This window comes from Drosophila mauritiana, chromosome 2R (genome assembly GCF_004382145.1).
Source record: "Drosophila mauritiana strain mau12 chromosome 2R, ASM438214v1, whole genome shotgun sequence".
NCBI lineage: Eukaryota > Metazoa > Arthropoda > Insecta > Diptera > Drosophilidae > Drosophila > Drosophila mauritiana.
The window spans coordinates 7603117-7614269 of record NC_046668.1 but is presented as its reverse complement, the minus strand read 5'-3'; the positions used below and the strand labels follow the sequence as shown (position 1 = coordinate 7614269).

At 43.7% G+C, this 11153-nt stretch overlaps 4 protein-coding genes, 1 long non-coding RNA gene and 4 other non-coding genes across 10 annotated transcripts; 3 read left to right on the top strand and 6 right to left on the bottom strand.

The window, feature by feature from the left end:
- Nucleotides 1-5: 5 nt before the first annotated feature.
- LOC117138153 (cytoplasmic tRNA 2-thiolation protein 1) lies at nt 6-1230 on the top strand. Its single transcript, XM_033300031.1, has 3 exons — nt 6-133; nt 190-347; nt 400-1230. The coding sequence occupies exons 1-3, from the start codon at nt 86-88 to the stop codon at nt 1223-1225; spliced, it is 1032 nt and encodes a 343-aa protein (XP_033155922.1). The 5' UTR covers nt 6-85; the 3' UTR covers nt 1226-1230.
- LOC117138154 lies at nt 1219-3258 on the bottom strand. The gene is made up of 8 exons (XR_004459182.1): nt 3167-3258; nt 2877-2928; nt 2553-2607; nt 2308-2360; nt 2070-2125; nt 1778-1845; nt 1544-1600; nt 1219-1293 (listed from the first exon to the last, which is right to left on the bottom strand). It is a non-coding gene; the product is annotated as an uncharacterized LOC117138154 (long non-coding RNA).
- On the bottom strand, nt 1668-1746 carry LOC117138770. Its single transcript, XR_004459271.1, has one exon. It is a non-coding gene; the product is annotated as a small nucleolar RNA Me28S-Gm3255 (small nucleolar RNA).
- On the bottom strand, nt 1928-2007 carry LOC117138782. The gene has a single exon (XR_004459282.1). It is a non-coding gene; the product is annotated as a small nucleolar RNA Me28S-Am982 (small nucleolar RNA).
- On the bottom strand, nt 2193-2272 carry LOC117138781. Its single transcript, XR_004459281.1, has one exon. It is a non-coding gene; the product is annotated as a small nucleolar RNA Me28S-Am982 (small nucleolar RNA).
- On the bottom strand, nt 2431-2515 carry LOC117138771. The gene has a single exon (XR_004459272.1). It is a non-coding gene; the product is annotated as a small nucleolar RNA Me28S-Gm3255 (small nucleolar RNA).
- A 921-nt stretch (nt 3259-4179) lies between the features above and the next one.
- On the top strand, nt 4180-5574 carry LOC117136537. Its single transcript, XM_033297486.1, has 3 exons — nt 4180-4266; nt 4329-5293; nt 5450-5574. Exons 1-3 carry the CDS (start codon nt 4227-4229, stop codon nt 5543-5545), a joined length of 1101 nt encoding a protein of 366 aa, XP_033153377.1. The 5' UTR covers nt 4180-4226; the 3' UTR covers nt 5546-5574.
- A 41-nt stretch (nt 5575-5615) lies between these two features.
- LOC117136535 (NAD kinase 2, mitochondrial) lies at nt 5616-9024 on the top strand. Of its 2 annotated transcripts, none has more exons than XM_033297485.1 (7): nt 5616-5939; nt 6275-6322; nt 7082-7328; nt 7753-7981; nt 8043-8249; nt 8307-8709; nt 8776-9024. In XM_033297485.1, coding segments are annotated over exons 1-7 (1239 nt in total). In that variant the 5' UTR covers nt 5616-5938; the 3' UTR covers nt 8880-9024. The 2 variants fall into 2 exon arrangements, with proteins under 2 accessions (XP_033153376.1, XP_033153375.1); XM_033297484.1 differs by having other exon boundaries at nt 7741-7981.
- On the bottom strand, nt 8991-10943 carry LOC117136534 (probable ATP-dependent RNA helicase Dbp45A). Its single transcript, XM_033297483.1, has 6 exons — nt 10810-10943; nt 10213-10754; nt 9988-10154; nt 9577-9935; nt 9364-9517; nt 8991-9300 (listed from the first exon to the last, which is right to left on the bottom strand). Exons 1-6 carry the CDS (start codon nt 10883-10885, stop codon nt 9015-9017), a joined length of 1584 nt encoding a protein of 527 aa, XP_033153374.1. The 5' UTR covers nt 10886-10943; the 3' UTR covers nt 8991-9014.
- Nucleotides 10944-11153: the final 210 nt, after the last annotated feature.

Here is an 11153-nt window from a genome sequence, read left to right as displayed (position 1 = left end):
TTTTGTCTAAAGCCAGTGTTGGTCACTGCTGCATAAGGTTCAACAGCTGTTAATTAAATTGTGTGCTTATTAAGTGTCAGTAAAAATGCCTATTATCTGCAAGTCGCAGTGCGGAAATCGCGCTGCTTTGAAGGTAATTCATAAGTTAAATAACCCCAAATAAATCCTAATAATTATGTTTGCCCAAAGCGACCCAAAACAGGCGATGCCCTGTGCAAGGATTGCTTCTTTGCCGCCTTCGAGGCAGAGATCCATCACACAATCTCCTCCAGCAACTTGTTCCGACGTGGAGAGAAGGTGGCCGTAGCGGCCAGTGGAGGCAAGGACTCCACGGTCCTGGCGCACGTGTATGTCGCACCATTCTCCCCATCGCACTTTTCTAATCCCATTTTACTACAGCTTAAAACTGCTGAATGAACGCCATAACTACGGTCTGGAACTTGTGCTGCTTTCCATAGACGAGGGCATCACTGGCTATCGGGATGACAGTTTGGAGACAGTGAAACAGAACCGTGACGACTACCAGATGCCACTAAAGATACTGTCCTATGAGGAGCTCTACGGCTGGACCATGGACCGCATTGTTGCCCAGATCGGACGTTCTAACAACTGCACGTTTTGCGGCGTCTTCCGCCGACAGGCCTTGGATAGAGGGGCCAAGCTTTTGGGCGTTGACAGCATAGCCACAGGCCACAATGCAGACGACATTGCGGAGACAGTCTTGATGAACGTGCTTCGTGGGGACACGGCGCGCCTGCGACGCTGCACGAGCATCCGCACCGGCGGTGGCGAGGATACCATTCCCCGAGTGAAGCCCCTCAAATACAGCTACGAGAAGGAAATCGTGATGTACGCCCACTACAAAAAGCTGGTCTACTTCTCAACGGAGTGCGTATTCGCCCCCAATGCGTATCGCGGCCACGCCAGAGCGTTTCTCAAGGATCTGGAGAAAGTGCGACCATCGGTTATAATGGACATCATCTACTCTGGCGAACAGCTTCGCTTCAAGGACACGGTAAAGAAGCCCGAGCGTGGCACATGCACACGATGTGGCTTCGTTTCCTCCCAGCAGCCCTGCAAGGCGTGCGTCCTTCTCGAGGGTCTAAATAGGGGATTGCCGAAGCTTGGCATAGGCAAGAAGTCGAAGGGCGAGCGAATGATTGCCAAGCAGAACCAGGAACTAGCCCTGCGGGAGCGAGCAAACTTAGTAAAAAACGATTTTTAAAAACACATTGAATTTTATTTATTCATGGTTCCACAAGAGACAAATTGTGTTCATCCAAGGTTCCAAGCCTGAAAAGATAACAACAGGAACGATAAGTTTGGGTTCGCAGGCTATTTTCATTAATTCTAGAATGCATTATGAAGCTCAGTGCCAAGTTTTTAACCAGGGCCCATAACCAGTCAAACAAGACGCTCTATCTTCAAAAGAATATTGAAGAAGATTGCCAGAGCTTGACCTTTATATGGTGTCTGTGAATGGTTTAAGTGATCATCATTGAAGTCTTCATTTCCGCTAAACAGAATCTCTTTTCGTACTAACCTTTCTGGATAATGGACTTTATAAAAGAACCATTGACGTATTTATTCTGCTTTACATCTGTAAAAAAAAAACAACACAAATAAGTAAAATTCAAATAGAACTTAATCGTTCAAGCGATTTTAAAATGATCAGTTAATTATATTACAAAAATTTGAATCACAACGGTTCATTAGAGATGTCAGAAAATTTAAAAGCATCATAATTTAGTATTTGGTTCTTTAGAGTATAATTTACCTTTTTAAAGGAGAGATCCTTGTTTGGGCATATGACGCGACGACAATCGATGGTGGTTTTCTTCATCTCTGCAAAATTAAAAAAATTAATGGTTACAAAAAGCTGCAACAGATTTTTTAAAAACTTATAAAACACACAAATAATAAAAAATAGGGGATTCAGTGAAAACTCGTATAGCATCATAAGATTTTTCAGTCGAAAGATGGTGTAAGTTTCATTCATCACAACACAATTAATTCGCCAATTTACAATTAAAATTTAAACAAAATATTATTTTAAAACAAATTATTACCTTTAACACTGTGTTAGTGGGCCACGTTTGATACATGATATTGACGTTGCAATGAACTGAAATTTAAATATAATTGGGTTAATCAAATGTAACAATCTTTTTAACAGCTTTTTGTGTAAAGCGTTTAAAATTCAGTGAAAACTAGTATAGCATCAAAATGATTTTCAGTCGAAAGATGATGATAGGGTCATTCATCACGAAATTTTAAGTAGTTTTCATAAATGAAGAGAATCATTACCATTTCACGCTGATGACCTCATTTATATTCCGAGTCCAAGTCGAAAGAACGATCTGCAAGTAATAGATAGAGTTCTCATAAGTCACGGCCACAAGTAAAAATTATATTTAGTAGAGAGTTGAAAGTGTCAGAATTAGTTATAACTGATTTGAATCACAACGGTTCATAAGAGATGTCAGAAAATAGAATTATAAATCATCAGATAACTGAGATGGGCTAATTTGGGATTTGGAACGAATTCTTACCGTCTCTCCGACTCTGCCAGAAAACACGTGTTGTGCGTAAGAGGCCATTTTGTTTCTGAAATAAATAGAATGCTGGGTTAGCCATTTTCGCAAATACTAAACTTAGCTAGTTAAGAGGGTTTAAACTGTCGGCTTCACGAAAATAATATGCACCGCAAACTCGGGTTTTAAAATTTGGGTTATGCTTGGGCAAAGCACGTTTTTCTGCGAGCAAGTAAAAAGCACTAGCTAAAGTAGTAGTTTCTTTACACCAGCGACTCGTGCTCGCATGAATTATTTAATAAAAATATAAACTAATACATAAAGGGTTATCATTTAACTTACCAATTCACAATTGCCAGCGCTTCAACGCAGCGGCTAGTAATCACAGATTCACCTGCAATATAAACAAACGCATCGTTTAGGTAACGTTCTTTTTCAATTGTTAATTTGTTGAGACTGCAATGGATTCTCGACCACGTGACTGCAATTTGAGTTGCAATCGGTGAAGTGCATTTCCTTGCGCATCACAAATTAATCTTGCAACATTGAGTTCTGCAAACAAGCCAGTAGAACTCGATTCGCAGTTATATTCGCTGCATTCACGGGTCGCCTACCATATTTATAATACTCACATTTTTATTTTTTTTTTATTGCTTCCAACGCGGTGATGTTCGCTCCACGTTCTTTAAAAAAGTGAAGAGAAGCCAGTGAAGTTGGCGGCGATTGGTGGTGCAGTGTGCACGCAGCTTGTACTTCCAAGAATACTGAAACGCCTAACGCCAGCATTTGTGGTCTTTTTGCAAGGTGACACAATGTTTAGAAAAACTGATTTACCAAAACAAATTCGCATTAATCGATTTAATTAAGTACATAGAAATTATTTCCTCATATTAATCTTTAGTCGATACTTGCTTTAATTTGATAAAGAAGAAAATGAACCAAGAAAAAAGAATTCACACAAATAAAACACATAACATTTTATGTTTATTAGGTACAGAAAAATTTTAAACTTTAGTTAAAATTAATATATCTTAAAAAAAGAATAGTCGAGTTCCCCGACTATCAAATACCTTTTACTCAGCTAGTAGATATGCGAACACGAAATTTTATCATGATAGATATTGGGAAATAAAATGAGAAAAAAAATTAAAAAATTGTTCAAAAGTGTGTTTTGTTGGTATAAGGAGGGGCGTGTCCTAAGTGTTTTTTGGCAAGTCGATTGAAATTTAAAAGCTAATACAAATATGAAAAAATATCAAAACATTTTGCAAAAGTTTGGGCGGTTTTGGGCGTTAGAGTGGGCTAAATGGGTCAACTAACTTGTCTCTTGAATCTGTATGCGTAATCTCACCTACTAGTTTTTATAGCCAATTCCACCATACAAATTCGACTTGGCAATTGATCCTGATCAAGAATATATATAATTTATATGGTCGGAAACGCTTCATACTACTTTTCAACAAATTTAGTATACTATTTTACACTACGAGTAACGGGTATGAGAATTCAAAAGATGACCAGTGCTTAAAAGAGTTTTACTTCGATTAGTCCGGATGGTAATATTCGATTGCTGCCAATGCAGCTCTGCAAACGCGGTGATCGTAACTGTTTTTCGTTCTAACCAGACTGACGCGGCGCCGAGCTTTTTCATTTGTTGTTTCTCTATTTTAGGCTTAAAATTGCGAGTCCACGATGACGGATTTCAATGCATCCGGAGTCATTCTGTCTTTGGGTGCGTAGGAAGTCTGCTCCATTTGTGATCGCCCTCAAAATAATAGTTTTGTAAACCGACAGATGAGTACTTCGATCAATGCGTAGAACCGAAACCCAAAATACCGCCACGATACTCGTGTAATGCGGCCTCCAAGGGCGGCAATCGCCAGCCGGGGCACTTGCGGTCCTACAAGGACCAGGATCAGGATGGCGACGACGATGAAATTGAAGATTTCCAGGGCTCCGTGCTAGAAAATGGCCAATCGATTCTGACCAATTTCGATTCTACTGCCTCGCAAATCAACTTTGAGATGAATGACTTTGATAAGGTGTACTGGGAGCAGGAGTCCCAAAGCTCGGAGGCCTCACAAGGCTCAGCCACGTGCCGCATGTTTGGTAACAACGTCAACCGGGCATCAGCGGCAGCTCAACCGGGGCTCAGTGACCAGGCACGTGGTCACGTTAAGTCGCGCCTTGATCTGAGAGAAGGCTCTCGATTTCGTAATAGTTTTAACAAGGGACGCAAACGTCAGTACAATCTCCATACGCGGAACGAATTCCATCGTCAACAGCAGCAGCCCCAGATTGCTAAGGAGCAGGGACTGCGATCCGCCTACAATGCCTTCAGCAGCCAAAAAATCCATCCAAATCAACAAACTGACCTACAAATTGGTGTAAATAAACATTTCCAGTATACTCACCAGGCACCCATTGATCTGCGTAGCAGCCGCAACAACAAGGGACCTGACCACTATGACTGGACCGGCTCCACCTCGATCGGCTCTTTAATGGATTCGGTGTCCCATATTCCGGATAATCGTGTCAAGAACCACTTGCCCTGTGAAACCATCACGCGTTACACGGACAACTCGATGGGCGTGTTTGCTGGAGAAGAGCGGGATATTCATAGCCCGCAGACTGGTCTGGAACCCGCCGCAGTTGATTCCGAGCGCATGAAAGTCAGTAAAATGGCCCGTAACGTGTTGCTCATGCTCAAGAGCGTTGCCCAACAAAACAACCAAGGAGACTCGTGTGACATTTTCAAGGTAATATTCTAAATCATGTCTACTCTAATACCACACAATAGAGATTTGAAAGAAAGCCTTACAAACTGTACGTGCAAGAAAGAAAAGCATTCAGCTTTAAGAAATGATTCTTCTAATCTATGATTTTTAAATAAGTTTACGATTTTCTTATTCAAGAACATTGACTGGATCAACGGACCGGTGGAGGAGCCCCGAAGTGTCGCATTTCCTGAACGTGAAGGGGGAAGGGACGAACTGCATCGTTTTAACTAGAAAACCGACATCAAGTTGCATTTAGAGGATCTATGTGACTTCAGTTATTTCTAAGTACAAAGCAGATCATGTTTAAATTTAGGTTCGTCGGATTGGCGGGCACTTTCTGTGCGAATTGCAAGTAGACGCAGGCAAGAAGAAGACGAATTCGACGATGCCCAGTGAATGGCAGGGGTGAATAGTCGCTGTTGGCTTTTTTTTTTTATATATATATAGAACACATATTTCGGCTGATAAGAACAGGCTGGGCCGCTTATCAGTAATGCACAACAAGAAGTACACACGGACGAACGAGATGTGAGAAGCGAAAGCGGACGAAAATAGAAACAAACGGCGATAAATTTACAGCGAAGGCGATTTTATATACATAACCGATGTGCCGGAGACGAACAGAGTAATAATCAGTTAATCTGCCAGGCCGCCAGAGAGCGGACGTGAAAATGATCATCGGGGTCGGATAGCGGGATAGTTAGTAGTGATCGTAACCCAGGATAGTGTGCTAAACACTAACCTCAACCTATGTTTTGTGCTTTGTCGAGTGTGGAACGAACACGCAGTTATTTTGTTGTTTGTGCAAAAGCATTCGAAAGTGGCCAACTGAAGAAAGAGCCATCGATTCTTTGCATTTGGTTACTTTTATAGCGTAGTCTTTTTCCTAAACGATTTTCTTAACGAATACGAAATAAACTGAACACAGTACCCTAAATGTGCGTTGTTTGTCTTCGGTAGTGCCCAGCATGTTGAAGTCGAAGCAGTTGCTCCAACAGTTTTCCAAAGGTAAGGATGCGTGGGTTTCCGTATGCCGGAATGGCACAACTTGAGTTGTTTTACACACCCTAGCTATCTGTGTTTTCGTTGCCGCCTCCATTATCAACCTTAGGCATGTGCTTGAGTAAACTAATACCATATCACCAGATCGTAGGCTCGCCTTGACAGCCCTAATCGCATCTGACGCCGACCAAGCCGAAGATTATCAGTAAACACTTTTTCGCCAAATTCTTTGTCATAATGAACTTTCCCCACGAACACTGGCTGTTTACATTATTCGCCCAGCAAGTGGATATTATCCTAAATATGTATCTATTTTGGTCTCCGGATTAACTTAACTTAATTAACATTCCTACAAATATTAAGGGCAGATCTCAATGATTGTGTCAATAAACTTTGTTATGCAACAATACTATTAATTATAAACAAACAAAACTTTTACATATTGGATAACTTGATCTTACTTATCATTAATAATGAAATTTAAGCTCACTGAAGTATGTAAAACCATTAGGAAAAACTCCTAATCATATCATTTGTTCAATAAAAATTTTAGAGGGAAAATACTTTCCACTTGCACTGTATTGTTTATCAGCTGTTTCGGGAAATTTCCATTAAAACCTAGTAGTTACACGTCGATTTCGGCCGTAGGATGCTCCAAAACGGCAGGAAGATTATTCCTGAGGGTTTGAGTAAATTTCCCGTGACAAGGACCTAACATTGATCGGACTAACGAGGTCTTTCGCTTGCAATTGCCCTTTTGAACAGAGTACGCTAAGTATACGCCGACCAAATTCAAGCTTAAGCGGGCCCTGGTCGTCACCAAGCTGTCCCGCTATGAGTTCGAGCAGCTGCGCCACCCGGAACTGTCTCCGGATCAGCTCCAGCAAAAGCTCCGTGACCGGGGCACTGACGTGGAGATGGTCCTGCATCTGCACAAGGTGCACAAGGACTTCGAGCGGCGGGTCGTGCAGAGCTTCCAGGACGTCGGCTGCGAGGTGAAGTTGTCCAGCAGGTGCGTACACCCAGTCCCATGTAGTCCTCCAATTCTGCGATCGGAATGCTGCTTAAACCGGGTGGGGGCCCTGGGTACATGTACTCAAGTAAATGCAGCACTTGATTCTTTACAAGGATTTATTGAACCTAAATTACCTACAAATTTCGGAAACTAGAGCCATGGAAATGATTTCATTGCTTTAAATGAGATTCGTTCTATGTGGAAATGTACCCAGATACCCACACCTTTAGGCCTCCAATCACTGCCACCAATGTTGTGTTGTGTGCCTCGTCACTTCGTCACATACTATACCTATATGTATCTTCGATTTGTGACTACTACCCGCTACAATTGATCTCCACCATCTTCACACACTTCGTGTCTCCCATGCGGCACTTCGCCCTGTGTGTTGACTTTACTAAACGAGCAGACTTGAATTTAGAAGCTCGTTGAGCAAGGACGTCATGAGCTGGGCGGACGTCATCGTGCCGGTGGGCGGCGATGGCACTTTCCTTCTCTCCGCCGGACGCGCCAGTCCGCTCTTCGCGCTCAGCCAGCAGAAGACGCCGATCGTGGGCTTCAACTCGGATCCGCTTCACTCGGAGGGCCGACTCATGCTGCCCAAGCACTACTCGGACAATCCGACCGACGCCGTTTCCCGCATCAAGAGCGTAAGTCCTGGAACGAGCCACCTCCAAAAATGCATTCATTAAATATACAAATTCTTGGCAGGGCGATTTCAAGTGGATGCATCGCTCGAGGGTGCGGACAACGATGCTTGGTAGCAACGGCAATATTCCGGAGCCGACTGACCTTTTCCGGCACACGGAGGTCAAGATGGAGCAGGTCAGCACCGCACCCGAAATGCTGGACCAGGACATGGCCGACAAGTACAAGGCCAAGATGAAACGTGTGCTTCCTTACTTGGCTTTGAACGAGGTAAGTCAATTAGGGTTCTATGCTGGATTGCTTAGATCATACAAGTTGTCAACATAGGTATTTATTGGCGAGCATCTATCGGCCCGAGTGTCCCACTTGCAACTGGTGCTGGACCACCAGGACGTGGTGAACAAGACCAAATGCTCCGGACTGTGCGTCAGCACGGGCACGGGCTCAACATCCTGGCACACCAGCATCAATCGCATCACAAGCCGGGATGTGGACGACCTGTTGCGCTCCCTGCCCAACGGAAATTCAAAAAACGTAATGATGCTGCGCCAAAATGCAGAGGAGATCGCCCATAGGTACAACCAGGGCCTGCTCTTCGCGCCAGACGATCCGCGCCTCTGCTATTCCATACGGGAGCAAATTTGCGTGGGCGTGTGGCCTTCGCCAAAGTCTTTTAAGGAGCGCGATTTTGTGCAGACCGTGTTTGTCAAGTCGCATTGCATCGATGCCAGTGAGTAGTTCAGAGTAGTATTCAGATACGAAACAAGATATAACTATGGCAATTTCATCTCCACAGACCTGGTTATAGATGGCAGCATTTCGTTCCCCTTCAACGATGGCGCCAAGGCTTTGCTAGAGGTTCACCCAGAGGATGCCCTTCTGACAATCGCTTTAGACTGAATCCAGTGATGCGCCCCTAGTGCCTGGTCATCTAGCTCTAGCATGTCTGAATTTTTGAAATTATTTAAGTAAGCATTTTGCAACTACTTAGCAGTGTAAGCTCAAAAGTTATTTTGTTATTTTATAAAAGTATATTTAAACATCACGCTTTAGCTTCCCCTTTGACTTTTTGCCATCTGCTTTGCCCTTTTGGGCAAATGGTTTTTCTTTGTTAAGCCTTTTCAGGGGCTTGGTTGGGGTATCTTCTTGGGTGACTCTACTTCGTCCTTTTCCCTTCTTCTCAAACCGCGCACTGTCTACAGATTTAAAGCGATCGTCCTGTAGGAGAGCTTTGCCCTCTCCGCTGGCTGCCGACTCTGCCTGCTGCAGTTTCCTCTTTCGGCGTATTTCCTTTAGTTTATCCTTCTGCTTTTTACGATACCTGTGAATGGGATGTAGAAATTGTTGTAAAATACAACAAATATGCGTATTTGCCACTGCTTACAGAGCTTCCATTTGGTCGGGGTCCTTGCCCTCCATAATCCACGTCTTTCGCCTATAGTTTTGCGCTCGCTCGTCGAAATCGTTATTGTCTAATTGCATCTCGGATTCACGGCGCGTGACATTAACTTGCATAAAGATCCTCTCCACCATGCGCTCTAATGAATATATATTAAAGTTAGTAATTTTGTGTGCCACTAATTCTAACAAAACTTACGATCGATGGGATGCTCTGTCAGTTTGGTGTTGATCTCCTCCTCGATGGCGGCCAAAAGCTCTAGATCGCGTGGAAAGCGGAAAATGGAGATGGACATGCCCTTGCGCCCCGCTCTCGCTGTTCTACCCACGCGATGGATGTACTCTTTGGGTGTCCGGGGAAGCATGTGATTCATAACCAGCTCGACGCTGGGTATATCCAGACCTCTTGCGGCCACATCCGTAGCGATCAGTGTACGTATTTGGTTCGACTTGAAGCGACTTAGAGCAGCTACGCGCTCCTTTTGCCGCATGAAACCATGCAAGCAAACATTATCGATGTCCATGTTCTTCAGCGTCATCGAGAGAAGCTGACAGTACCTAAAATGATTGTTATTAAATCCTTAGAATTTACTTTTTTTGTGCAACTAACTTTTTTGTGTTGGTGAAGATCATGACATTAGCGTTTTCGTTCTCCTCGCGGTACTTTCTCAGTGCCTCTATTAAGACCATGTCGCGATCGTAGTCAGCGCAAAGCAGATAACGCTGGTCCAGAGTCTCTACAGTGGCCACATCTGAGTCCTGCGACCATTCAAAACACTACATTGGGATAATGACATCTATGAGTACCATTCAATAGCGTGTTCATAAAACTTACATCACTGGCAATGGGAAATATGCTGGACTCCTTCATAAAGTCCTTCATGGTTGCGGAAAAGAAGAGATTTTGCCTTGTCTTGGGCAGACAGCGCTCAATGATGGCTAGACTCTCGTCAAAGTCTCCGTTCAGCATGCGATCCGCTTCGTCAACAACCAAATACTTCAGATTGTCGAAGGAGAAGGTGTCGCATCCGGTTAGGTGATCCGCGAGACGGCCGGGCATGGCCACCACGATATGCGGTCGCTGCATAAGCTTCTGGCTCTCGACCATTTGGTCCGTGCCGCCAGAGACGACACACACGCGCACCCCCATCGCCTGCCCAGCCACAAGAAACTGCTCGGAGATTTGATAAGCCAACTCGTGCGTGGGCGTCAGCACCAGGGCGAAGTGGCTCACTGGCTCTTCGCTCAGCCGCTCCAGAATGGGCAGGGCAAAGGCGAAAGTCTTGCCCGAGCCCGTCTTGGCAGCTCCGATGCAATCCTGACCCGCTAATATCGCCGGGATGCATTTCTGTTGGATTGGAGTTGCTCCCTTCAGGCCTGAAAGCGCAAAGGTTTAATTACATGGCTAAACACGGGGCCTGCTTGACATTACCCAACTTGGTCAGCTGTTTAACCAGCCATGGACGTAGGCCTAGGATCTGAAAGGGATTGGCTTCCTTTCGTTGCATTTTGGTAAATAAAAATACAACGAAATAAAAAAGGAAAACAACGTGCGCTGTATTAGTGATGGAAGTATTGTCTTCTGAATCGGTATATAACTATCGATACGTTTTTAGTTTTAGCTTGTTAGTGGTTAACTGTATTTAATACGTATTTTTAATTTAAATTCAATTTAATTTTTTATTCACTTAAACCACAGAATTATTTTCGAGTAATCAGGAAAATACACTAATTCTAATAATTAATCGACAATAGTCACTCTATCGATAGGTAAGT